The sequence below is a fragment of the Centruroides vittatus genome, unplaced genomic scaffold (genome assembly GCF_030686945.1).
Source record: "Centruroides vittatus isolate TY-2023 unplaced genomic scaffold, ASM3068694v2 scaffold_435, whole genome shotgun sequence".
NCBI classification, from domain to species: domain Eukaryota; kingdom Metazoa; phylum Arthropoda; class Arachnida; order Scorpiones; family Buthidae; genus Centruroides; species Centruroides vittatus.
The window spans coordinates 5,006,793-5,034,398 of record NW_027122708.1 but is presented as its reverse complement, the minus strand read 5'-3'; the positions used below and the strand labels follow the sequence as shown (position 1 = coordinate 5,034,398).

The following is a 27,606-nucleotide window of genomic DNA, read 5'->3' as shown; positions in this document are numbered from 1 at the left end:
ACTACTTTCATACTACAGTAATATTTATAACTGTTTCAAAAAAGATTTTGAATTAGAAAACATTGATCATTTTCTGATTCTAATGAAGTAATTTAACATTATTTATTATTACATTTATCTCAAATATTAATTTTCTTTAATAATTGACAAATTAATTACTTAACTTATCTCATAACATCATTTGTGAATGTTTTTGTAGTAAAATGTGCTAATAATTTTTCACTGTTAATGAAAGGTATCAGGCAACTTTAATGTATACAAGAATATAGAATAAAGAGAAAGATAACAAAAATTAGATATAAATTAAATTTGTTTATGCCATTAAAAACAAACATAATTTTTGTTTTAAATTTATATTTTATAATTAGATGAAAATTATAGTAAACATTTATATTAATAATAATCTTTATCAGTGATGTGATTTACTGTTTTTAAAAATAAATTATACAGGATGGATATAAAATCTGGAAACATAAGTGAATATACATAATACCGTATTTTACGGACTATAAGACGCTATGGACTATAAGATGCACCTGAATTTTGGAGGCAATTTTTCGAAGAAAAAAGTGCGTCTTATAGTCCGTAAAATACGGTAATTGATTTATTTATTGACATTATAGTAAAATACATGACGTCTTCATCATATTGTTTCTCATTAACAATGCTTAAATATGCTTCAGTGTTTTCAAACTATATCCATCTTGTATAGTTCCAAAGAGCATTTAAATTGAAAAAAATTGAAGTGTTGCTGTAAATTAACATTTCAACTTAAAAATACTTTATATTCCTGAGAGTTTATATAATTTATTTGGTCTCTTTTCACAATTGAAAGCAACTCATTCTACAAACAATTTTGCTAGCATTATTGTGGATTTATTTTATTTAGTCTTGTTTAAGGAAATTTTTGTCTTTTAGATAATTGAATTTGAATCTTGAAGAACTTCTTCATATATTGGAGCTAGCAACAAAGCTAGCAAAGAAATATTTTAAATACATTTCTTACTTTTTACTAGCATTTATATATCTATTGTTTGCAGTTAATTTTCATAAAATGGAGCATGTATTATTGGTAATTTCATACTAAATTTTTTTTTGTTAAGATAACTAGAATTTTATAAGTTTAAAAAACTTGTAAAACAATGAGGAGATTACAGTTTTATTGATTATTTAAAGAATGCAGAAAATTTTTTAATTTTATGAACTTTTTACTTTGTATAAATTTAAATTAGTTCTATGGATAATCTTTTTGTAATATTAAATTTTTTATATTTTTAATTCTCTAACATTACTAGAATTCTTATATATAGCTCTTATAATATAGGTTGTCAAAATTTAATCCATAAAAGAAGCAAATTGAAAAGTATTTTTAGATGGAAGTTCAATGAAAGAATGTTTTGTTTTTAATATTACTAATAATACAACATTACCTTAAAAACAAATATGGTAGGTGTTCGGTACAGACAAGAAAAGCTACATACAATAATTTTGTTGTAATGGACAGATTGGGACCAAGCCCTTGCTTAACGCACAATACAATAAAAGACATTGTTCGACAATTTGGGCAGACTTCCCGATTGATTGATACTGTTGTATTGGAGAGCATAGGATTGCTTTCAACAATAATCCACAATTGCTATTTAATGGTTTGACAATTGTAAGGGATGCTTTACAGGGTGAATGGTTGGAATAAAAACAAGTCTACTCTCCAACTTAAAAGATGCAAAGAGGAGAAAACCAAACCCACATCTCTAACACAGTTCTAACAAGTGTTTAAATCCAAGATGTAAAATGGTTGGTTGTGCAAAATTTTAATTTTTTTTGTAGGACATGGCAACAGTGCATGAACTGTGTGAAGTAATTCTATATCTACAAAAAGCTGCATTAATTTATGTTTTCAATGAACAAAATACAAACTGATGTTATTGTTTAAAATAGTGAAGCAGGAGAAATGGACTTTGTAGAAGTAAATGTATGAAAAGACTTGTTCCTGATATAATAAAGCAACATCATCATTTCAACCTTTATTCCTTGGTCACTAGCAATAATGCATTTATTTTATTTTACTTTTTAAATTCTTTCACTTAGCAATGATGCTCTTGGACAACATGAAGAATGATACAAACAAACAACAGTGAAGATAATCATCCATAGTAGCATTAATCTGCTATGAATAAAGATGAAATCATCTACATTGTTCTAACAGATATACTAATTTGGTTAAGAGGGCTGTATTGCTGACTGTGCAACAGTTCATGTTTGATTTGGTAAGTGCACCACTTTAGTCAGCCACCATGCACCACCATTCTCAGGAGAAAACATTATTGCCAGCATACAAGTGGACAACCAACAAAGAGAACACTGCAATATAGTTGTGATTACCTTCAACTAATGCACAACAGGCAATAAAATTGCCTTGTAATAAAGATGTTTTGAGTCACTGAAACACAAGCTGTTTTTCAATTTCTAACAACAAAATGTGTAATGCTGTGTTCATCTGTACATACAAAAGATCTGGACAGAGGTTGGTGTCACAAGTAAGGAATTTATTTTTCATAAGTAAGAATTATAGCTTGCAAAATGCATATATTGTATTGTCTATGCAAGTTCTTAAAAGAGAGTAACATTTGAACTATACATTGATGTAAATTTCTTCCTTTGCATAACGAGATCAGTCAAGAAATCTTCGGAGTCTGACAAAGATGGCTTGTGCAATGAGATTTTCCAACCGTTGTGTATGCTCTAAAGGCAGTGTTTCCCAACGTGGGGCCCATGCCCCACAGGTGGGCAATTTGATTTTTAAGGGGGGAAATTCGAAAATGGACTCGTCCAAAGTTTAAGTTAACCATATAGCCACTGTACGCTATATTTATTGTAAATATTGATTTAAGTTAGTTTTAGTTTTCTTTGTTCTTTGTTTCCCTTTCCTTTTAGAACTTTCTTTTATAACCCTTTTCCCTTGGGGTGGGATTAACAATTCTGGGAACCACTGAGAACAAAGAGATGAACGAAGCCCTGATGCTGGTGAAAGAGGAGAAAGGACATTCTTTGCCCAGACCTTGAGGTGGACTGACATGAGTTGTGGTGTTCCAGGTCGCATTTGGCAATAACTGGAAAGTGCAAGAGACTTTGATGAAAGGATTGGGTTTTATCGTGGTTACGACAAAACAGTGTGGCAATTAAGTGTATATGTTAGGGGGACATAAGAATTTTAGAAAGGCTTAGGTGGGGCATAGCACAAAAAAGGTTGGGAAACACTGCTCTAAGGCTTTGGCTTTGTACTTCTGAAGATAATCTTAACAATTTATATATGTTGATATCAGAGCTTGAGGTACTCTTAGGTTTTCAACATAATTTTGTAGGACTCCTGTTTATAAGAATGGATTTTCTTATTACAATGGTGTAATCAACACAACAGTTTCCATAAGAAAATTACTATGGATGGAATAAATGTGCTTGCAATAAATATACCTGTGAGATTTTCTTGTTCTATTGTGAATTTTTACGCTAAGATGTTAATTAATATTTCCTCTTTTCTCTGAGTTTTCTCCAGAGAGGTCAAGAGAGTGACTCTTTTGTTTTCCCTTTTATTACAACACAATAATGAGGTGACCTTCTCCTCTTATACAATGACGTCCAGGTGTCTAGGAAAATTCCTCCCCTCCCACCGAGGTTGCGACTATGTATTCCCCATCGTAGGATGTCTTCTTTAACCAATTATCGTGTCATAACCCAGTCTCTCGATAGAGAGTAGACAGAGGGTCACCTTGCTGAGAGGCCCAAACCGAATATTCACACCTGTTTCTAAATTGATGACTCACAAAAAGAACAACCATCAGTGTATAACTCTCAACATAGATCTTAACCTCCTGACCCTTCCATCTGGTCGTGGAGAACTAGAAACTTTGATTTAGGACAGTTGATGTCAACAATTCTTAGTCATTCGCGCACACATCACCTGATGTGTTAGTCACCGTCTGTCCAGTCAGATATAAAAAGGAGTCTGATCACGGCCTCCGGGCGGCCAACAAGAGAAGACTCTACCGAAGATGTCAACCCATCCTCTTGGCCAGCCGTACTCGAAGGCAGACATCGACAGAGCAGACATATGCAACGGACGTCAACTGCTATAAACAGCAGACCTTAAGAGTGGACATCGACGGACAGGATGGAGGACACAGAACTCCCGCCATACTCTACAGCATCCGCCAGACCGACTCCGCCATAAGCGCTGCCGGTCAACTCAGCTGATCTAAGGGATGTCTCACTAACCTCCCATAGGAAGAGATCGGGACCTAAGAGGTATTATTTTAAACGGTGTGAACTCTCTCTCTCTCTCTCTCTCTCTCTGATCATTCCCTCACTATTAAAATAATAGGTTAAGTAGAAGTTTAATGCATATCTGCGGTTACTAAAGGGATTGCCGCGTCTCTATGGTCGTAATGGAACGCGGAACATGCCGATTAGACATTTAGATTGTCGCGTGGATTATCGCTTTGTATAGTTATTAGTGATGTAACGAATATTCAGTTACTACCCGGTATTCGGCCTATTTTTCACTATTCAGCTGAATGAATATTTAAATCACTATTCGGCCGAATACCAAATACCTAAAAACAGGAGTAAGAAATAACAAAAACACAGCAAATTAATCATTTTGGTAACTTTTATTAATGCTGAACACTAAACTATAATTATTAAAGTTAATAAGAAATAGCATCTAACTCTAGTATTAAATTATTTTGTAATTAAATAATATTATAGCCTTTATCTAGCTCGATATCTTATGGCATTGATGGCGTATAGGTTAGAATGTATCGGGCATTAATGTTATTGTTTAGTTAATTATGTTATATTCGTATTCGCATATATTTTAATATTTTTTACAATATTTTAAAATGATTTACGAAATGTTTTATTGAAACTCATCGTATTTAATGAAAGAATTATTTATCTATTTCTAGAAGATGAGTAACTAATATATAATTTATTTTATATATAAAGCAAAGAATGAGCATTTCTCATTATATGCAAAAGATAACATTTGAAATCATGTTAATTTTAAAAATATTGACAAAAACAATAGCAACAAAATATCACAAAACTTCACAAATAGAAACCCCCAATAATATATTTGAATTGTTCCACAACTGGGGAGAAACTAGACCATATGTCTCCACTAAAGTATATCCTTAGGGTACTATTTAGTCTACAAATACATAGTAAAAACAAAATTTTAAAGAGTTAAAAAGATCGATTGCAAATAAAATAACTTAAAAGTTATAACTTACATCTAAATACCAACAACTGCCGAATCATATCGGGCTATTTACGGCTATTACATAAATTATAAACCAATTTGGCACTAGAGGTAGACGTTAGGCTCCATCTTATATTAACTTTAATAATTATAATTTAATTAATTAATTTAAATAATCTAGACCTACTAGAAGAAAAAATCATAGTGACAGCGGGCCAATAGAGAGCAGGGTGCGCGATCTTTGCCATAATGTGGTTTGCGCACCAATTTTCGTACGTGTGTTAATCAAGCCGAATAGTTTGGCCGAATATTCGGCCATTCAGCCATGCTCCTGGCTGAATATTTGGTATTCAGCTGAGGCCGAATATACTATTCGTTACATCACTAATAGTTATATATCAGACATAGGCAAATGTGGCTTTTTTTGAGATACATGTGGCTCTTGCTGAAAGTGTTAATTTCTGTTTTTTATTAATTTTTTTTCAATTTTATTTTTATAATTTTGTGAAAATATGTTTATTAAAAAAAATTCAATATTTGTTTTTATATTATATTTATATTATATAATAAAATCGCACACCTTACCATACTATCCGCCACGACAGTACAGAACTGTGGCTCCCATGCATTTTGCAAAACCTACGTTTTGGCTCTTACTGAAGTCTTGCTTGTACTTTGTATTCCTTAGTTTAGATATTAAATAGTGATTGTGTATGTTAACCTGTCTTATTCCTTTGAGTACGGACACCTTGTCACCTTACTCGCGGCCTCTCCACTCTACAACTTGCCCTCCTACAGCCATCCTAGACACGAGCCGCCGATAAGTGAGGTTTAGCCCACTGCTAACCTCCCTGGTTCTCACATACCTATCACAGCTATTATTATCCTTGTTCTATTTCCACCTTTTGCTGAACATTTTATTTTCAAGTTATGAAGACAAGAATTGTAACAGGGCTCGATATTTGTACATGGTGTGAACTTATCACATTTAAATGAGTGCAGAACAGTACAATTTCTAGGTACAGTTGTTGCCGAGTAAAAACATGACAAACTGGCCAAGTCGAAGATATTCGATGATTTGATGTGCTTTGGTATAAAAGTCAGTTAATAAACACTAAAAGGCAGAAACCATCACAAAGCTACCAAACATCCAAAATGATATCTTTTAAGATTCAAAAAGTGCTAAAAGATCATCACTAGTACTATTGGATGTGGCAGGTGTTGCACTGTTGCTTACAGAAGTTGTGTTTGTGGAAGTGGTACCTGTGTTTGATCCTGTGCTGCCTGTCAGGAGGTTCCAGATATGATAACAACTCCATTTGTACTTCCATATTTATAGCCTGGAGGTGTGGGAAATTTATAAAGCCAACTTGAAAGGCAGCTGTATTAACTTTAAAGACTGCGAGATGGTGGCGCATGCGTGGAAGTACCTTTACAAGAAACTGGAACAAAGTCAATCAACCGCATGAATTTGATACATTCAAAATTTAAAGTTGAGCGTCATCGTTCCAACGTTCCAATTTTTGGAAGTCAGTTTAGTTAAACACCTGAGGCAGGCTTTGGTGAAGGTCGAAAACGTTTGGAAATTATGTTAAAGTTGAAGTACTGGTTAAAAAGGTTTTGTTTGTGATTGTTTATTTAGTCACTCCAGTAAGGTTGAGAAGACTGTTATAATATTTAGTTTATTATTTTCTTAAATTTCTTTGCCAGTAGATGGTGCTGCTACATGTAAGCCCAATAAATCTAATGAGGACAGAAATTAATTGATATATAGAAATCCAGTCAATATTTTGGAATGATATTTATGACAATATGTAAGTTAAAAGTAATTAACATAAATGCTGAGTTTTGTTGCAATTGGTTGAACTGCCTAGGTATTTATAATTTGTTTCCTTAAAATAGCTATAGTTTTACTTTATTTTCTTACAATTTTTATTTAACATATTTTGGAAATTTGAATTTTTTAAAATTATTATCTAATACTAAACATATAAATTTAAATGTGTAAATTATTTTTTATAAAATTATAAATAAATTATTTTTGTTAAATATATTTTATACTGAGTAATTTTTTATATTTATGTTTGTAATACACTTATTGCCATAAAAATTAGTCCACCAAGGACATGTCAGAATTGAAGAATATTGTACATGTGTGTGTGTGTAACGTTGATATAAGTGATTACAAAGTGAAAGCAAAAGGATCATTTGTTACAGGAAAAACTACAGATGAAAGGAGGTTCTAGTTACTTTGTTGGACCTCTCTAGTGTGATTACATGATGTAATGTGGGCAGGTATGGAGGCATATAGGTGCCCTATGGTGTCTTGTGGCATTTCAGTCCACAAGACACCATAGTTGCTGCAAGCAGTCTTCTAGTTCAGCCAAACTCCTAGGCTTGTAGTCTTCTAGTTCAGCCAAACTCCAACTTGGCATCCCAGGTGATTCCAGACATGTTTGATTGGTAACAAATCAGGGGACCTGTCAGGCCAAGAAAATGTGGCAGAGGCAGTCCTGGGACACCCTTGCTGTTGAGCAGTTTCCTGTTGAAAAATGGTTGTTGGGTGCCCCACCATGAGAGGCAACACATGTGGCTGCAGGATATCACTAACATACTGCTGGGCTGTCATGGTCCTTTGGATCACTATTAGAGGACTGGTTGTCATATGTGATGTCACTCTAGATATCACATCAGCTCTGAGGGCATTGTGCTTGCTCCAAAGTGTAGGCAGGATTGAGACATTCACCACAGGGCTTTCAGATATGAACACTGCCGTCATCAGTGCCCAAACTGAATCTGGATTTGCAGATGATCCAATTCCATTCCATTGCAGTCCAATCCCATTGGGACTGACACCACTCCAAACAGAAGCAATGGTGGGTGGCTGTCAATGGCAGCACACGTAATGGCTGCTGTGATACCAAATGTTTCTCATCCAGGCACCTGAAAATATTATGGACAGAAACAGGGGCCTATAATGATGGTGCCACCTGTGTCTGGATGGCAGACAACAATATGATAAGCTGTGCGTGTTTGTCAGAGGATCATGCAATCCTCTCTCTGAGTCTGCTGAGGGCATGCTAAGCCTGGGTGCTGTGTGTGCGAGCTTTCTCTTGTCTACTGATCCCAACATCTCCTCGCAGTGTTGTCAAAATGGCCTAGGTGGCATGCTATTTTGCAAAATGACCATCTGGCTTCTCTCAACTTGATGATCTTTCTCCTCTCAAACGTAGTTAGTTGTTTATATGGTCTTTGATTGCGATGTAAAGGCATCACTAGTGATACGCGTGTGGCCAAAAATGTTCGAATGTTGAATTTGAGTGTTTTGCTGGAAATTTGACGTTCAGTTGAGAATCTAGATACAGTATCCCTCTGAAACAGGTAAACTACAGACAAGATGCCTTTGCATGCTTTTTTTTATAGGCCAAGGGGGACATCCTCTGCTGGCATTACACAATGAGCCATCATTCTATAACTCTAATCATTTCCATGTCTGCTTGAGACTTATCTGCGTGCCAAATTTTGCAGTGATATGATAACTTCTTTGTGTGCTAATGTTTCAGGCAATGAGTGTATAAAAATAAGTTTTTTGACTTATGTATCTAAATAATGAATTTTATCATATAATATTTGAAATTTGAAGATATTTATTACCATCTTCAAATATTTTTAAAATACTTTATATATTTAAAATTTTTAATATGTTTTAAATGCTTTAATAAATAGGATTGGGAACATTGTCAAGAAGATGACAGAATTATGATTGAAAGAATACTTATTTTAATTCGAAACATATTACACATTCCTTCAGATTCAGTCAGTGAAAAGAGAACAGATGATGATGTTAGTATTCATGATCAAATTGTTTGGTATGTTTACTTTTGTTATTTATTGTTAACAAAATGAATTAATATCTTTACTTTGTTGAGTATTAAACATAAGATTGTGTTATTAATTAAACACATGGCTTCCTTCCCATATTTATTTAATTGATATGAAAAATTGTATAAATAAGAATTGTATAAATTGAAAAATTGATATAAATAAGAACTAAAGCGTAAATATAAGCAAAAATTGGTTGAAAATATAAGGAAAATGGTTCAATTAGTCTTGGAAGCAGTTTTTGAAAATGAAAAGGTTTTTGAGAAGGATTTTTCAATTTTTTAATTTTTTGAGTTTTAAAAATTTAACCAAGAAAATTGTTTAGTTTGTTTGGCTACTTTATGGCTATTTCGTATGATTATGCAAATTCTGATTGTTGCAAATAGTTAGAAATGTAAATTGGTGTTGAAAGTACTATTTTAGTTTACAACGATTATCGACTCTACCGTGTCGGAAACAACCGTTAACCTCCGGGTACTTTACTCGGATTCGCGTTAGCGTGCCAGGCCTGGACTTTAAGCGTGCACCGAATTAAATAATGACAAGATTTGTCAATAGAAAAAAATCAAAGATTTAATTAGTCGTTTAGCAATAACTATGTACAATATTTAGTAAAAATCAAACAATAATTTATTCAATGAAATGCAACAAAATCAACCCGACAATACTCAATTCAAATCTATGTCTAACTTAACTCTATTCCCCTTGGGAATTTGACAAAACCAAAAGTTTAACTTATAACAATCATTCTTATAAACTAGAGATCCTAATCATCACCTCAATATACTCGGAACCTATTTCCTCAAACTCTCAAGACTTTCTCTGACTGTCGATCCACAATTCGAATCACTTCAAAATCACCTTGGAACTATTCGAGATCCTATCGGACACCTCTCTCTTACTGCTACGAAGCTCACCAAGCTCGTTGCTATCCGGAATTCACCTCTCCGTCTTCACTTGAGATTCGTGATTTATAGTGTGAGGTGACATCACAATTCTGAATGCGATCACTCCCCTCATTTACATACTTAATGCTAACAAGAACTTTTTTCGTTGTCTGGCAGCCTATTTTCCGACAATTACTCACTAACCTTTTACATTATTTGTTTTTACAATTTTTCCGGGACGTTTTTATTACTTAAGGTCTAGCGAGTTTATCTCGTGCTTGTGGGGTCTCCCCCCCTCTTTCTCGGTGCGGACTTATACTGTTTGCCGCTCGGGAAGCGCAAATGTGCGCGAGTCCTATGGCGCTTTTCTTTCGTCGGTGAGTTGGGTTTTATTTCTTCTCTTTTTAACTACTTAAGGTGATTGGTGAGGAAACCTTCGTCCTAACAAAACATAAGCCCCAAACCAAAAATAGAATAATAAGTAAAATAAAAGTAAAATAAAAATAACGCTCGGACTTGGTTCCTTACAGTGTTACTGCGCCCAAGTTCAATATAGTGTGATAGACTGACAGGAAACAGAATAAAACTATACTATTGTAGATTTGGAGAGATTTTTCCAACCTGGTAATGTGCCAAAGTAAATGTTTGAAGGAACTCAGCCAAGTATATCCATTAACTTTGATAGGAAGATGGGAATATATTGCATCTATTTAACAGTAAGACTCAATACTTGCTAAATACCCATAAATCAGTTTATATTTTTATATATTGTTCTATTACTTTAGTCAGATGTACGTGAATTTTATGGTGTTGATGCAGTCACCTCATTCTGCTAGTTTGTAAAATGCAAACTCATGGTGTACAAGTGCCATAGCTTGTTTAATGGTACGTTTGAATTATATACATGTGTTTTAGATTATTTTTGTACAAATTACTTGTAAAATGTGATATTCCAAATACTGTATATATTCTTTCTTGTTTAGTTAACTGATGAGGGGCCAAAAGCCCGAAACACGTAGAAGTACTGTATCAATTAAATAAAGATGGGAAGGAAGCCATGTGTTTAATTAATAACACGATCTTGTGTTTAATATTCAACAAATAGTACAGCACAGTTTCAGAAAACAAATAAATTTTTACTTTGTTTTAAGATATTAATTAATTATATTATAAATAAATGTTTTTGAATACAGTTTGACTTAGCATGTTATTGCAATCAAATATATAATAATAAATACAAAATAAAACCAGTATTTTGCTAACAAAAACAAATGTTTTATTTTGTTTTTCTAAATATAGTACATAGTTGTTGAATAACTATGTATATTAAACAGCTATATACAGGAAGAATTTTTTTTTTTCCAATGTTAGTAGGCTGTTTTTTCAACCTCCAATGGTCCATAAAACAAAGACAAGTATAAATAACAAAATGAATTTATTACCAAAAATTAGGTACAAACATGGTTACTTTTTGACATAATCATCATGAAAATTGAGGCATTTGTCACATCTGTGGACAAGCTTTGAAATCCCTTCTTCATAGAATGTTACTGCCAGTGACTTGAGATGGCCTTAATGATGTTGTTTTGAGGATTGTCATTAGTCTCAAACCTCTGCCCTCCTAGCCACATTTTCAGTTCAGGAAGAGGTGGTGTTGGTCTTATTTTGTTCATAAATTTTAGAACAAAATAAGACAATAAAAAATTTATGTTTTGTCTTTTATACATAAAAGAAACTCTGCTGTTTTTGAAGCATTATGCAACAATAAGAATTATACCAATCCACTAAAAAGAAATGGAATACATGAGATTCTTAACAAATGTAAGACGGTTGGTATAGATATGGAATAGGTTGGAATTTACAAAGAGGAATATAATTTGTAAGTTACAGAGACATTCAGACCAATAAAGATAACAGCTTAAATGCATAGGCTTTCTATGCATTTGACCTGTTATCTTTATCTTATTCTTTATATCTATCTTGAAGAAAATAGACATTTTTATGAAATAACATCCAAATCTTAGAATTGCTTTGATCATAGGATAGCCATTAAACAGCTAAACTTGTTTGGATATTGGAAGAACTTTAAAGCAAGTACAGAAATTCAGACTATCTTCTTTCAACATGGGAATGGTTAATTTTTATAAAAAAAGTTATAAATGAATTAAACTAATTATGAACTTTTCTAAAGGTTATAGATTTGTGTATCATTATGTCATGATTATGTCACTGTATTTTAGTGTAACCACAGAAACAAAACTGATAATGCTTTTTTCTTAAGTAACTGGGTTTTATTTTCAAATCTGTTTCTGATTATGATTATTTAAAACTTAAAAACATAAACTGTTTTGGTAAGCTATTTTAATCCATTAAAGTGTTTTTTTTTTATAATTATTGCAGATTGTGATCTTATACATTATTATAAATGTGTCATAATGATTGTCATCCAACCCAATGAGATTACAGTCATACCTTGGGTTTCAAATGCCTCTGTATAAACCAGCAATTCCCAACCAGTGGTCTGTGGACCACCAGTGGTCCACAAGAACTAAAATATGGTTCGCGAAAGATTTAAACCTTTTATTTATTTTAAATTATTATTTCCATATTGATACAAACTGAATCTAATTTTTACTAAAAATGTTATGTTTTCTATTATAATGGTACTGTTAAAGCAAAAGTCTTGAGTTTAACGATTACTTATATTAAAAGTTTTGATTAAAGTTTATTTTTCTTAAACCTTGTGGTCCCTGCTAACAACAATGAAATCAAAGTGGTCCCTGGTCAAAAGAAGGTTGGGAACCACTGGTATAAACAATTTGGTTTACAAACAAAATTTTGAACACCATATCTGCCCCAGTTGTCATTTGATAACTCAGTTCCTGAACAAGCTACTCAGCAAGAGCTGTCCACAGACAGTCAACTTCTTATAATTCTTGTGTTAAAGAAACTCAATGGAAACTCAACTCAAACCAATTCACAAGTTAGTGGCACCGAGATCACCTCGTGTCATTAGATTGCAACACAAACTATTGACGGCATAGTTATTGGACTGCAATTTCAAAAAATTGTAGAGCTATAAATCCCACTGTCGTCTATCCATTTGTCCATCTGTCTTTTTTTAATCTTGAGAATGGAGTAAGATAGATGAGACCAGATTGGGGAAGTTAGGGGCAGGAGGCCCAATTAACTATATAAGAACTTCCAATGCAAACTGGAAGTTATGTTATTTTAATTCAAAAATTTTCCCCTGTAAGGTGTTAGATAGATGACTGGCAGGACTCTACTGTTAAAGGAAAAGTATGATGTAATGTACAGTCGCGACCAAAATTCTAGTCTATCAGTCGATCGACAGCGCAGCTCCGGAAATTGATCACTTGATAAGCCAGGACGTCCTACCTGTTAGCAAAGGCGTTTCAGGTGGACTGACCAGATTTGCGCCATAATAGGGGTGAGGAAATCGAGCTGGAGGGACTAATTGTGCAGTCAAGTGGGCTGCAGGTTGACATTACTAATCTATCATCGCTTGCCTAATGCTGGGTTCGCAGCATCGGTCGTTTGTTTTTTTTTATTGTAAATTTCCGCCATCGATTAGCAGAAATTATGATTTTATCTGTTATTTTTATACTTTTCTTTCTTTATAACGTTTTATTTACATTTATTTCCCCATAATTTGAGACGATACAGCTTTAAAATAAACAGATCACGTTTCACTTGCCAATAGACTTGTCAATATCTCTATTGACATCGGTTTCTTTGTAATCGGAGAGGAATAGATCCTGGGTCAATTTCAAGTGTGTATTGCTTTTGCAGTAATCTGAGTAGAGCGGGAGAAGTCACTTAATAAACTGCCAAGTGTTTTATTACCCTTTAAACAACTCCTTCCCACTTGTTATTCTTAGTAATTTCAGAGGGGTAGATTGTGTGTCAAGGTCAGTAAAAGTTTATTACTTTAGCAACAGGGTGTCATATGAGCTGCCACCCACTCCCCACCCTTAATGACAACAACGCGCTAAGTGTTTTATTACTATGTAAACAAAAACTCCTTTCCCTGTCAGAAGTGGGTCAGATGTCAAGGCTACTGTTTGATTGTATTGAACAGAATGCTGTCCTTGATATTTACGAATCATTTTGTCAGAACTGTTTACTTTTAATACCTTTCTTGTAATTTATTTCCGCCTCGGTTATAAAATTGTTTTTATCATGTTTTAAATCTGCGCGTTTTATAATACGCTTGTATAAAGTAACGAATTAAAATTGAAATGCACATTTCGTTGTTTCATAAAATATTTATTGATTATACAGAGTTCAAGTTTGCAAAAATGTTTCCATATCTCTACATCTTCGTTATTACATATATATGAATAAAATATATTGCCATTTTATAAACAGATCTTATTGAATTCAATTTGTTTTATTTTATTGTATTTATATTCGTATTGTATTCGAATTCACCATTTTATAATTTGTAAATATGCACGTATCACATTATATTTCATTCGTTTAATTCTATACTACTTATGTAAAAACTATTTTTATATCATTTAATTTCCTTTTATATGTTTTTAATTAGTTTTTTAAGCTAATGCGACCTAATCTACGAATGGCAGCTTCCCACGCATCACATAGAATTCTACGGGAAAGCCATCATTGCAGGCGTAAAGTTGCCTCTGTAAAGTTGTTTATCCGGGTAACATGCCGATCAGGTGTTATTTGCAGTCATGGGTTCATAATGCGTATTAGCATAATGTGTTGCATTTATCAGAAAATTCGAGGTAAAAACCTTCAGTAATTAAAAGGAGACATACACAGCAATTAATGACAGATTTTTCTTCTATATTATTTATGTCTGTTTCCCCGAAATTAAATTCAATTGTCAAGGGAAGCGACAGTATATAAAGCCTTTGCTGAAGTGCTGGATTAATTCATCGAACATGCCGAAACCTCTGGCAAAAGAGATTAGACAGTTGATCGTGCAACATCATGACGATGGCAAAACCATAGAAGAGATTGCGGAAAGCCTCCGAATCTCAACGAGGTCCGTTTCCAGAATTTTAAAATTACATCAGGAGACTGGTTCTGTGTCTCCTGGACGATCATCTGGCCGACCGCGCCTGACGACTCCTGCTCAGGAGGAGCAGATCAAGGCAGAAGGTCAGGCACATCCATTCGCCACTGCCTCTACTCACAGGTCGGCGTTGGGTTTACAAGTATCTGTAAACACCATCAAGCGAAGGTAAGTAACATTTGTAGTATAATAATCCAACCTTCCAACGAAATATATTTCTATTGATATGATGAACTGCCAGACATTTTTTATTAACGTGCTCTTGTGTATACAGAAATGTAGGAAGCAGGATAATACATATGTTTTATTTTATTCATAGGTTGCGAGAAGCAAACCTGTTTGGAAGAATTGCTGCTAAAAAGCAAACGTTGACTGTAGCCAATTAAATGGACAGAGTTGGGTTTGCCTGACAATATGCTCAATGGAGCAAGGCGGATTGGGCAAATGTCATCTTTTCCGATGAAAAAGTATTCTGCTCATGTAGCAGTGGGCCAGTTTTGGTTCAACGGCCACCAGCTACTCGCCATGATCCTAAATATGTGTGGCCCACCCAAAGAAGTGGGCGTTTTTTGCTAGGTGAGTGTTTTTAATGTGGTGTTTTTGTGTATATATGTCATTACCTCTTTAAACATGACAACTTATCTGCTTTTTTTGTTTACAGGCGTCTGAGGATGGATGAGTGATGCGGGTCCCGGGGAGTTGGTTCGCATAGATGGTCACCTCACCGCTGTGCAGTATATCGAGATCTTGGATCAGGTATTACTGCCGACGGTGAGGGCAGTCTATGGCGATGAGCGTTTTTTTTTCGTTCAGGACCGCTCCCCGGTCCACACATCACGAATCGTCTCAAGCTGGTTAGACGACCATCCACAAGTAGTGGATATGGGATGGCCGGGGAGAGGGGCAGACCTCAACCCAATCGAACATCTTTGGGCCAAGCTCAAAGACGAACCCATTCAGGCTGCCAATCCCAACGACCTTTGGGACATTGTCTCTGGTCATTGGGAGAAGCTTCGCGAGGGCATGTTTTGCCACACTCTTGTGGAAAGCATGCCCGAGCGACTGAATGAGGTCGTTGAAAGAGTTGGATTGTGGTTGAGGTTCTAAATCTCTCCCCTCCATCTGCGTTTTGTTTTTATGTTAGCGGATGCTAACATCATTATGTTTTGTTTTGCTGAATTGCTATGTTTTGTTAACGAGCCATCAAGGCCGTGATTAATTGCTATGTTTTGTTAACAAGTTGTTTGTAACTAGAGTTAATAAATGTATTTACTCATTTCTAATCTGAGTGTTTTGCAAACAAGTTATAAAATCGTTGCACAATTAAATGTTATAATAGTTATTATAACTGTTACTTGATATTAATGTGCATTGCTGGCAGATTGGTCGCTTACATATATTTGTGACCTCTGATTGGCGATTCTGATATAGGTCTGTAATAATTTACGGCCAATACGCTTTATGCAGGGTGTGACCAACAATAATGCCCAATCAAGCAATTAGAACAAGGTGTGGCTAACACCATTTAACAAATCATGTTCAAGGAAGTTTTCCAATGTTTTATTGGATAATAACAAACCAATACACTTCGTGTTTTGTCTGTCAACTTTCAAAACTTAATCAGTAAACAATACAGTGGTGAGTTTGCGAAAAGGGGAGGGGAAATAAAATTCAGAAGGAAAAAGTGATTAGGAAAGAAATGTAGATGTGGAAAAAAAAACGTAAGCATGTCACCTTTATAGTTGAACCTGTTTACTTAGAAAAACAAATTGGAATCTTAAAGAGTGGGTCTTCGAAGTAACACAGAGTCTCAATTTCCTGTCGTTGCTCTCCAATTAATTTCTTTTCTATATCCAGGTAACGGCAGACTAGATCAGTTGTAGAGAAAGGACAATGTTCGATATTCATCAATCGAATTGTAAGAATAAAAGTTTCATTACCTGATTTGACATTCGTAGCATTACAAATCGTGTGTTTGTCGAGTCTACTCAGAACCCGAAAATTGATGATGACGATAATGCGATGTATCGCTCTCAATTATGCCATTTAGAATAATTATTTTCATTGTAGTTCAAAACATCTTCAGATTGTTTCCAATATGTTAACTTTTTCATTAGAAGGCTTCTATCGAAATCATGCTCAGAAAATTGTATAGCTTTGTTTAAATAAAAAAGTATTCATTAAAAATTTAAACAAGTGTATATATTTATTTTCTTTTAAAATGTCGAAAAGGATTCCTGAACGGCATGTTTCCCGGATAAACAACTTTACAGAGGCAACTTTACGCCTGCAATGATGGCTTTCCCATAGAATTCTATGTGATGCGGGGAAGCTGCCATTCGCAGATTAGGTCGCATTCGCTTAAAAAACTAATTAAAAACATATAAAAGGAAATTAAATGATATAAAAATAGTTTTTACATAAGTAGTATAGAATTAAACGAATGAAATATAATGTGATACGTGCATATTTACAAATTATAAAAAGGTGAATTCGAATATAATATGAATATAAATACAATAAAATAAAACAAATTGAATTCAATAAGATCTGTTTATAAAATGGCAATATATTTTATTCATATATACGTAATAACGAAGATGTAGAGATATGGAAACATTTTTGCAAACTTGAACTGTGTATAATTAATAAATATTTTATGAAACAACGAAATGTGCATTTCAATTTTAATTTGTTACTTTATACAAGCGTATTATAAAACGCGCAGATTTAAAAGATGATAAAAACAATTTTATAACCGAGGCGGAAATAAATTACAAGAAAGGTATTAAAAGTAAACAGTTCTGACAAAATGATTCGTAAATATCAAGGACAGCATTCTGTTCAATACAATCAAACAGTAGCCTTGACATCTGACCCACTTCTGACAGGGAAAGGAGTTTTTGTTTACATAGTAATAAAACACTTAGCGCGTTGTTGTCATTAAGGGTGGGGAGTGGGTGGCAGCTCATATGACACCCTGTTGCTAAAGTAATAAACTTTTACTGACCTTGACACACAATCTACCCCTCTGAAATTACTAAGAATAACAAGTGGGAAGGAGTTGTTTAAAGGGTAATAAAACACTTGGCAGTTTATTAAGTGACTTCTCCCGCTCTACTCAGATTACTGCAAAAGCAATACACACTTGAAATTGACCCAGGATCTATTCCTCTCCGATTACAAAGAAACCGATGTCAATAGAGATATTGACAAGTCTATTGGCAAGTGAAATGTGATCTGTTTATTTTAAAGCTGTATCGTCTCAAATTATGGGGAAATAAATGTAAATAAAACGTTATAAAGAAAGAAAAGTATAAAAATAACAGATAAAATCATAATTTCTGCTAATCGATGGCGGAAATTTACAATAAAAAAAAACAAACGACCGATGCTGCGAACCCAGCATTAGGCAAGCGATGATAGATTAGTAATGTCAACCTGCAGCCCACTTGACTGCACAATTAGTCCCTCCAGCTCGATTTCCTCACCCCTATTATGGCGCAAATCTGGTCAGTCCACCTGAAACGCCTTTGCTAACAGGTAGGACGTCCTGGCTTATCAAGTGATCAATTTCCGGAGCTGCGCTGTCGATCGACTGATAGACTAGAATTTTGGTTGCGACTGTACATACCATTTATAGCACTTTGTAATTTGTAAAAAGTTAGTTTTGGTTTTGGTTGGCTGTGACAGAACATTTTGCTTTTAACATATATATATAATTGATATAGATAATGTTAAATTATATATTATAACATATTGCATTTGTAGGAATTTTTGTGTGAAATACAGTTAAAAGTATAAAAAAATGGACTTTAATTTGGAAGTCAGGAATGGATTAATCCATATTACATTGTTTCTTATGGGAAAATTTGTTTCAGTTTGAGAATAAATTGTTTTCAAACAACTTTTAGGAATGAATTAAGTTTGAAAACTGTGGTTTGACTGTATCATCATTTTATCATCACACATTTAGAAACAAAATTAAATGTCATAAAAATATTTAAAAAAAATAAGAATAAAAAATCATCTACAAATAATGAATACTTGACATGTAAATTGAATGGAAAATAAATTTTAATGAGTAAAAGTAAGAATAGGAGATTAACAATTTTTTATTAAAATATAATTATCAGATAGAAGGGTAATGCATAAGATGCTTTGGCATAAAAGAAATATATTTTGGTAATTTCATGTATTTAAGTTATTATTTTAAGTATAAGTTAATTGAATTAAAATTAAATATTACACTAGAATTTTGCATATTTTCATTTTTACAAATGCAGTTTTATTTTGACTAAACACTAAAGCACGGCTTCTTAAACTATGGGTCGCGACTCCATTTGGGGTCGCTTAGCGAAATCTTGGGGTTGCAAGATTTTAATGCAAAATATTGAAAATAATTTGTGAGAGTTTGAAAATGTTCTTCTGCCATTCAACACCACATATTTATGTGAAATTACTTTTTCAGCGTTAACACACATCAAATCCCAATATTGTTCATCACTAAAAAATGTTGAAGAGATTTTATGTCCAGTAGTGCCAAACATTGCACCAAGATTTAGTTTGTTATGCAGCAAAAAGCAAGCATATCTGTCACATTAAAAAACAATTTTCCTTTAATTTTTGTATACTTAACCATTTAACGGCTGCGCTCAAATATATTCAAACAAACTAAGACGGCCAAAATGCCCAGGCTCGAATATATACCAGCGACGATATATTTTGCCCAATATTCTCTTTTATTTATGTTATTGCAAAAAATGCAGTTTTGATGAAAAATAGGGTATATAATTTTTGTAACTATAATAAATACAATTTTACAACTTTTTGTGCAATTGTTAATTTTATATTTTTGTATGTTTTTAAACAAATTCTAAAACTATATTTTTTCATATGTATATATATTGTTACCTAATCAATAAATCATCACAAAATATTTATATATCTTTATTTTATATTTTTTTGGGTCGTGAAAAAAATCACAATCATAAATGGGGTCGTGAATAAAAAAAGTTTAAGAAGCCCTGCACTAAAGTAATAGAAACAATTTATGTATTATTGTTTCATTCATTATATTTGGTTAGTCCACACAAAAACTTCATTATGAAATATTATTTTAATAAAAGATGAGAAAAGAAATATTTAATTCTGGAAACAAAATTAAATTTTATTCAGAAACATTTTAATTCTTTCATAAGGATGTCTCATCTGTGAAAATTATCAAGTGCCTTAGAATGAATACATTTGAAAGTGAGAACATGTTTATGCTCAAACTTTTTCAAGTTTAAAATTACAGGAAAATTATTGTTATACAAAAAATTAATAAAATAAAGTAAAATTAGAGTAAATATAATAAGAAGTAAACAAATTGAATTAAATATAATAGTGTAATGTTAAATGCAGACTCACAGCTGCCCACACTACGTGACCTTCAACAGACACTCTTCAAGTATTAACACTTCTAGGTAAAGTTGGAAAAGACTTTTTGTATAAAAAACTTATAAAAAGTTTAAAATGGCAGTCCATCCTACTATCTGAGATAAATTAATTACTCTATTGTTCTATAAGTATTAGATATTAATGGTGCGGTTTTTTTATATATTGTTTAAGTATCAATTTTCCTTAAAAAAATTTTTTTTCAAAAAAAATTAATTGATTTAACTTCACAGTTAGTTTAACCGTTGTTATTTTGTCTGTACCGCATTTTATCAGAGACAAAGACTATTGGGTTTTATTCTCATCATTCTTTATTCCACTATGCATTTCGGGTGCAATCTCTTCCGTCTATTTTGCGCCCCTCATCAGGTGTTACATTTCTTTGATTAAAAAATGTAACACCTGATGAGGGGCGCAAAATAGACGGAAGAAGATTGCACCCGAAATGCATAGTGGAATAAAGAATGATGAGAATAAAACCCAATAGTCTTTGTCTCTGATAAAATGCGGTACAGACAAAATAACAACGGTTAAACTAACTGTGAAGTTAAATCAATTAATTTTTTTTGAAAAAAGAAATTTTTTTAAGGAAAATTGATACTCTATTGTTATTTTAATAAAAATATTAAACTTAATGTAAATTTATTTTTTTACTATCAGTAATTTTTTTTTTATAATAATGACTATAATTACTATACTATCTATGTTTATAATTTTTTTGTTTGAAGATATTCTGATTTGTTTTCGAAATTTTATTTATGTTCCTTGTTTAAATGTATTTACTTGTATTACTTAAATTATTAACATACCTTATAATTAATTAAACATTAGGAGTATAGTCATATATATAATTTGTATTAGTATTGTAAATAAAACAAATGATTTTTTTTTCTTGTTTTAGGTCATTTCATATCTCTGGAATGGATGATCTTATTATATATTTGGCTGTAACTGATGAACATAAACAATTTTGTTTTCATGTATTAGAAATAATTTCTTTGTTACTTCGAGAACAGGTGATTCTAAAATAATAAAAATTGAAATATAAATATAAATATTATTAGTAAGTTGATGGAATCAGTGTAATATCAAGGCAATCATTAGTAGAATTTTTCAGAGTATTAGAAATTTTTTATTATAAGGAATTTTAATTTGAAAGTTCATTAATTATTAAAAATTTGGAATGTTATCAAGTAGAGATTAATAATTGCCTATTAAATTATTTAATTTTATATAGTAATAATCTAGAAATAAATATACTTGACTGAAATTTAAACTGAAATTCTTGTCTGAGTTGAGCATATTTTCACTATCCTTAAATCACAAAAGCAACATTGAATAATAAAATGTTAATTAAATTAAACAGTAATAAATGTTAAGAAAAAAAAAACACTTTAGTTTACTTGTTTAGGCTTTGTTTGTTTGTTTACATTGAACTCAAGAAGACAGACCAAGAAGACATATAAATAACATTCCAAAAGAATGCTATTTATATTTAAAATTTAAATAAATATTTTTGGAATGTTTGTTGAAGAAAACATTGAATTCAGTCCTTCTAAATTAATTTATATATACATTTGTATATGTGTAATAAGAGAATATGATTATATTAGTGTTACTATTATCTACTGCTGATCAACTATTATCAGCAGTAATATTTAAAAGTAAGGTTTAAATTTTAAAGTCATCTTTAAAACTATACATTATAATCATTTAGTTCTGTTAATTAAGCATTTAAATTTTGAATACCTCAATAGCATAACTGATAACATGCCTACTTACATTGTTGTAGTTGCAGGCTCAAGCACTGCTCTAAATAATTTCTGTTTTAATTATCAGTGCAAGTTATTTTAAATTAATTATCTATTAAAACTTATGAAGTAATAGTTTTCTTGATATTTCAACTGACAAATTTTTATTTATTTATTTCTGTGGTAGCATAGAAACAGTTCAGTAAACCCAGATATTTGATTACCATTTAGCTTAATATTTAACTTCTTTACATGTTTAGTTATAATTAAAATTTTTGTTTAGACACCACAACAACTTGCATCAACAGGACAAGAACGTTTTACACTAGAAAAACAAAAAGACAACCAGTAAGTAAAATTTTGTGCATAATAGGCTTTTTAATAAACAACATAAGATGACATAACAATCATAGAATTTAGCTTGAAATATATATCAAGATTTTATTTTTTTTTTTTATACAGAAGATGAGAATAAAATCTCAAAAATGTTTTTCAGAATAAATTTTTTGACTTTTATAATTGCTGTTAGTATTATCTGTTTTATTATTCAAAATAGACAGTTATTTAAATCTGTCCAAATTACTTTTCTCTTAATTAATCATAATTATTTTATTAATATTGATAAAGTCAATCTTTAGATGGATTTATTTTTTTTATACTGCTTTTAATAGTATATACCGTACTTTCCGGCGTATAAGACGACCCCTGACTTTTGAGAAGATTTTCCTGGGTTAAAAAGTCGTCTTATATGCTGGAAAATACGGTATTTTAATATCATATATTTTTAAGTTTTAATTAATACTTAATTTATTTCGTTTTTTGAAGTTATTTGTATACTTGAAAATATTAATTTTTCATAACTACCTAACTTTAATATATGTCACATTATATTGTATTGTTTATTGGTTATTAACATTATTTAATTATTAATTAATTTAGTGTTAAACATAGATGAGTTGTAATTCATTGACAATTTTAATAATTGTGAATGAATTGTGAATAAATTGAATTAAATTATTCACAATTATTAAAATTGTGAATAATTAAAAAAAGTTTGAAAGGCAATGAGCCAGAAAGAAATTAAAATGTACAGTTTTTGCTTAGATCTATAATTTTCTTATATTTTGCATAACTTAATTTTTCAATTATTTTAAATATGGAATTTAATTTAATAGTTAATGTGTAAATAATGTAGTATGAAGTGAACAGTTTTTTAATTATCAAACATTTTTAATTGCTTAAATACATTTCTTTTAAAATTTTATATAAAAAATAATTTAAATATAGTATTTAATAAATTCACTCATAAAGATAATAAAATTTTAAAAAATCTATAGAATACAAAGTAAAGAAACATTTACTTTGTATTATTTTTTGTTGAATTTTTAAATTTAATCATTGTTTTGTTAAATTATTATTTGAAGGTTTTATCAATTTAAAATTATAAATTTAATGAAATTTTTTTAGAGAACTTTTGAAGTTAAGAAAACAAGAATCTTTACAAAAACGAGCAAGTGTAAAGCTACAAACTTCTAGGTTAGTTTTAAATAATTTATCATATTACAGTAATTTAAAATGATTACTAGAATTGCACTGTTAAGAAGTTAAATGTGCACCAGAATCAAAAGAAAAAAATCCAGCAATGAGTTGCATAACTTTTTCAGTGAAAAATATGTTTAAGAAATAATAAAACACATTAGCATAAACATAAAATTGTGTGTGGCACCATCCATCTCTTATGAGATTTTATTAAAAAATAACTTTTTTTATATTATTAATTATTATAAAAAGACAAAAGGCTTAATTTTGTGGATGGAGATGAGTTTTAAAAAAATGTAAATATCAATAATGAGTAAAATTTTCATTAAGTTTGACCCCATTGAGAATCTGACATATGACCTCCTCCTATCTCCCCACTTCCTTGATCTTTATCTACCAAAATTTAATAGCACCAATGTCCGTTATATACAAAGTACCTTGCCAAATTTCATTTCTTAATCTTTATCTCATCCTGAGATATTAAACAAAATAGATGCCAATACACATCCTGAGAATTTTTTTTTGTTCAGGGTGTCTCAAAATGTTAAGATTTGCAAAAAACCCAGAGTCAAATTTGACACAATTACAATATTATGTTATAATAGTCATGAAAGTAATCCATGTTATATTATAAACAGTCTGTAAAGTAAAATATTTATAATTATTTGCTTTTTATCCAATATTGTAATAAATCTTCTGAACAGCTATATGTAATAATTTAATTTGCAATAAATTTTAAAGACTTATCACACCACAGTTTTCAATTGGAAAGCTTACTGAGATTTTATTAAACCAATTGAAAGTCTGTGGTATGATAAGTCCTTAAATTTAGTTTATAGCAAATTACATATAGCTGTTCAGATTTAGTAAAATATTTAGTTTGTTTTTGGTTAAATATAATTTAAAAAAATATTTTAAAATGAGACACTTGCTTATCTATCAATTGTTTAATCTTTCTACTTTTTTTTACACACACCAATTATATAATTGACTTTAATTTATTTCAGTGGTTCTTAACCTTTTAGTGATGAGGGACCATTTATCAAAATTTTTCTCTTGCCATGGACCATGAGCTGTTTGACAGTAATATAAGTTTTTATAAGGTTATTCTATAAATTAAACATGTATAAAATTATTCAAAACCAAGAGTATTATATTATTTGCGAAAATGTTACATTAATTATATTATTTTAGTGCAATTTTTGTAACTGCATAGTGTTTACCAACTGCTGGATTCTTTGTTCAGTGCTACTCAATGCCAAACGCATGTCGGCACTGGCGTCCAATCGATTTCGATGTTTATTTTTAATTATCAAAAGCACTGAGAATCCTTGCTTGCATAAATATGTGGTTGAAAATAAAGTTAGGTACTCTAAAGCAATTTCTTGAATTTTAGAGAAAGCAATAGCTTTTTGGCTCCAAAAATCTTCAAGATTAATTCCTGTCTCGAAAGTATCCTTGCAGTTACTATCGTGTTACATTTCAATTAACTCTTCTTGTATTTTATCCGGCACCTCAGAAATGTTGACTATGAAAGGATTGTGAATCAGTTTCCGAATAATGCGTTCCAGGAGGTCTTTTAAAGGAAACTGGCCCCTATTCAGATGTTACAAACGTGGGGAAAACTCGGAGAACTCCACGTGGCCAGCCCGTCCGAACGCAGTGGGAACCCGCGACCAAACTCTCAGTGTTTAGTGACAGAACCGCTCGGCCACTGGTGGGTATCTCAGCACACTGTCTGTCAATAATTGGGTTCAATGTATCAAACGCAGAAAAATTCTCTCTTTCAACTTTGCTGATCAATAGGTCGATTTTAGCAATAAACGTACTGATTTTATCTTCAAATGCAAGTATATTGCTAGTGCCTTCCAATTTCATATTTCCCGACCGTTGCAGTTGAAGGTTCAATTTATTTAGTTTGTGCAAAAAAATCCACTAAATAAGCAAAATGTATTTGAAATTTGAACTGACAAAACTCGTCGTCATTTATTTAATAATTTTAGGATGACTTCACGGACCACTTTGGGTGCTTTCAGGGACCACCAGTGGTCCACAGACCACCGGTTAAGAACCACTGATTTATTTCATCCATTTAAATTTTGTATAATCAAAAATCATAGTATAATAATGATTGTAATATTTTAATGCTACTGTGATATTACAATTGTTATTAGTTAGAAACTGAATAAAAAGAAAACATTATCAATTTAAAAATTTTTAATTTCAGTTTTTCATGTTATAGTAAATGAAAATATTGATCTTGTATTGAATGAACAATCAGATTCCTTTATCAGGCTATTGAAGACTAATTAAATATTGAGTAATTTGGCTACAGATAGGCAGTTAAGCCATCATTTTTTTGATAAATTTAATAAATAGAAATGAATTAATTTAGAATATTCTGGAAGAAAAAAATTGTCCTGAAATTGGATTTGAACCCCCAATTCCTGCTTACTGTGCAGAGGCATTGCCAGTTACACTAGCAGACTTCTGTCTGATCTTTGCTTCTAGACCAATTAATTAATTTAGATATAACCATACTGGATGTATGTTATTGGATCTTTTATGGTTTACAAGTTTATTTCTTAAATACAACTCTTCTAGTACAAGAAACAAAATTATATTTTAGATGGAAAAAAAAAACATTTTATTTCTTGTCATTGAAAAAACTCTTTTCAGCTTATATAATAATCATTTCAGTTATCATCTATTATAAGTTGTATTTTAAATTTATACATTTGTATTTGTTGTGGAGGTTTTAGATATCATTTTTTAGTAAAAATAAAAATGTTGCAGTTAAAAGTGTTTAATAAACTTTTTAATTAAACATTTTTTATTTTGTTTAGGCATTCAAGGTTTGGAGGAACTTTTGAAGTAAAAAATATGAAATCTGTTAGTGATAATAATATGTTATATCATCATAAATTGCAAAACATTACTAGCTTAAGATATAATCAAAAAGAAAAGAAACGTAAACCAAAAAGAAATGTACCTATGCAGCATGTAGAGAGTAAAAGAAAATCTGCATTAACAGTTCGTTTATGTCTTCGAGACTTTTGTAAAGAATTTTTAGATACTGCTTATAATTTATTTATGAAACTTATTAAGGTAAGTAATCTTTTAAATATTTTTTAAAACTAGTGTTATAATGATATTTTTGAGTTTACTTAAATATCTGCAGAAATATTTTAGCTATAAATAAATAATTTTTATTTTTAGTTATCATTTTATTATAATTTAATTCTAAACTATAGATATCTAAAATACAAGGTCTTCAAAAAAGAATATTACTATTTTAAATTATTGCAAATATGCTAATTATTATCTGAGAATGTAACGTACATTAAAATGTTGGAAAACTTTCCAAGTTTCACATTTGCATATTACAATTTCTCAATGTTTGCACCTCATGTCAATACTTAAATTTTTTGTATGATCATTACATCATATCTGTTGTTACTCATCCCAGCAGCCACAATTCTACAGCTCCTGCAGATTACTCATGTTGCACAACAATGAGTGATTGATTATGGCTTTGCAAAACTGTAGAACACAAAATGCCTTCTTTATTGTGTAGGGTTTATACAAAAACAGACTTTTTAAAAAACTGGTTTTCGAATCTCAAGTTTTCTATGAAACTGGGTTTAGTCGGTTTTCAAATTTTTACTTAAAAGTAATGGAGATAAGGAATATTTACAGTTTATTTATAAGTTTTGAATTTATTTAATATTTATAACATTTCAAAAATATAATAAAATAAAATTGAACAACGTCTACACA

At 31.3% G+C, this 27,606-nt stretch overlaps 1 protein-coding gene across 4 annotated transcripts in view; it reads left to right on the top strand.

Moving 5' to 3' along the window:
* LOC136989040 (protein timeless homolog) overlaps nucleotides 1–27,606 on the top strand; it is a 110,263-nt gene that overhangs the window by 12,648 nt on the left and 70,009 nt on the right. For all 4 annotated transcript variants that reach the window (XM_067287096.1, XM_067287097.1, XM_067287099.1 and 1 more), the window contains 5 exons: nucleotides 8,987–9,129; nucleotides 21,438–21,552; nucleotides 22,571–22,635; nucleotides 23,755–23,823; nucleotides 26,673–26,934. In XM_067287096.1, coding sequence (XP_067143197.1) covers nucleotides 8,987–9,129; nucleotides 21,438–21,552; nucleotides 22,571–22,635; nucleotides 23,755–23,823; nucleotides 26,673–26,934 — 654 coding nt within the window. The remainder of the gene's footprint in view (nucleotides 1–8,986; nucleotides 9,130–21,437; nucleotides 21,553–22,570; nucleotides 22,636–23,754; nucleotides 23,824–26,672; nucleotides 26,935–27,606) is intronic.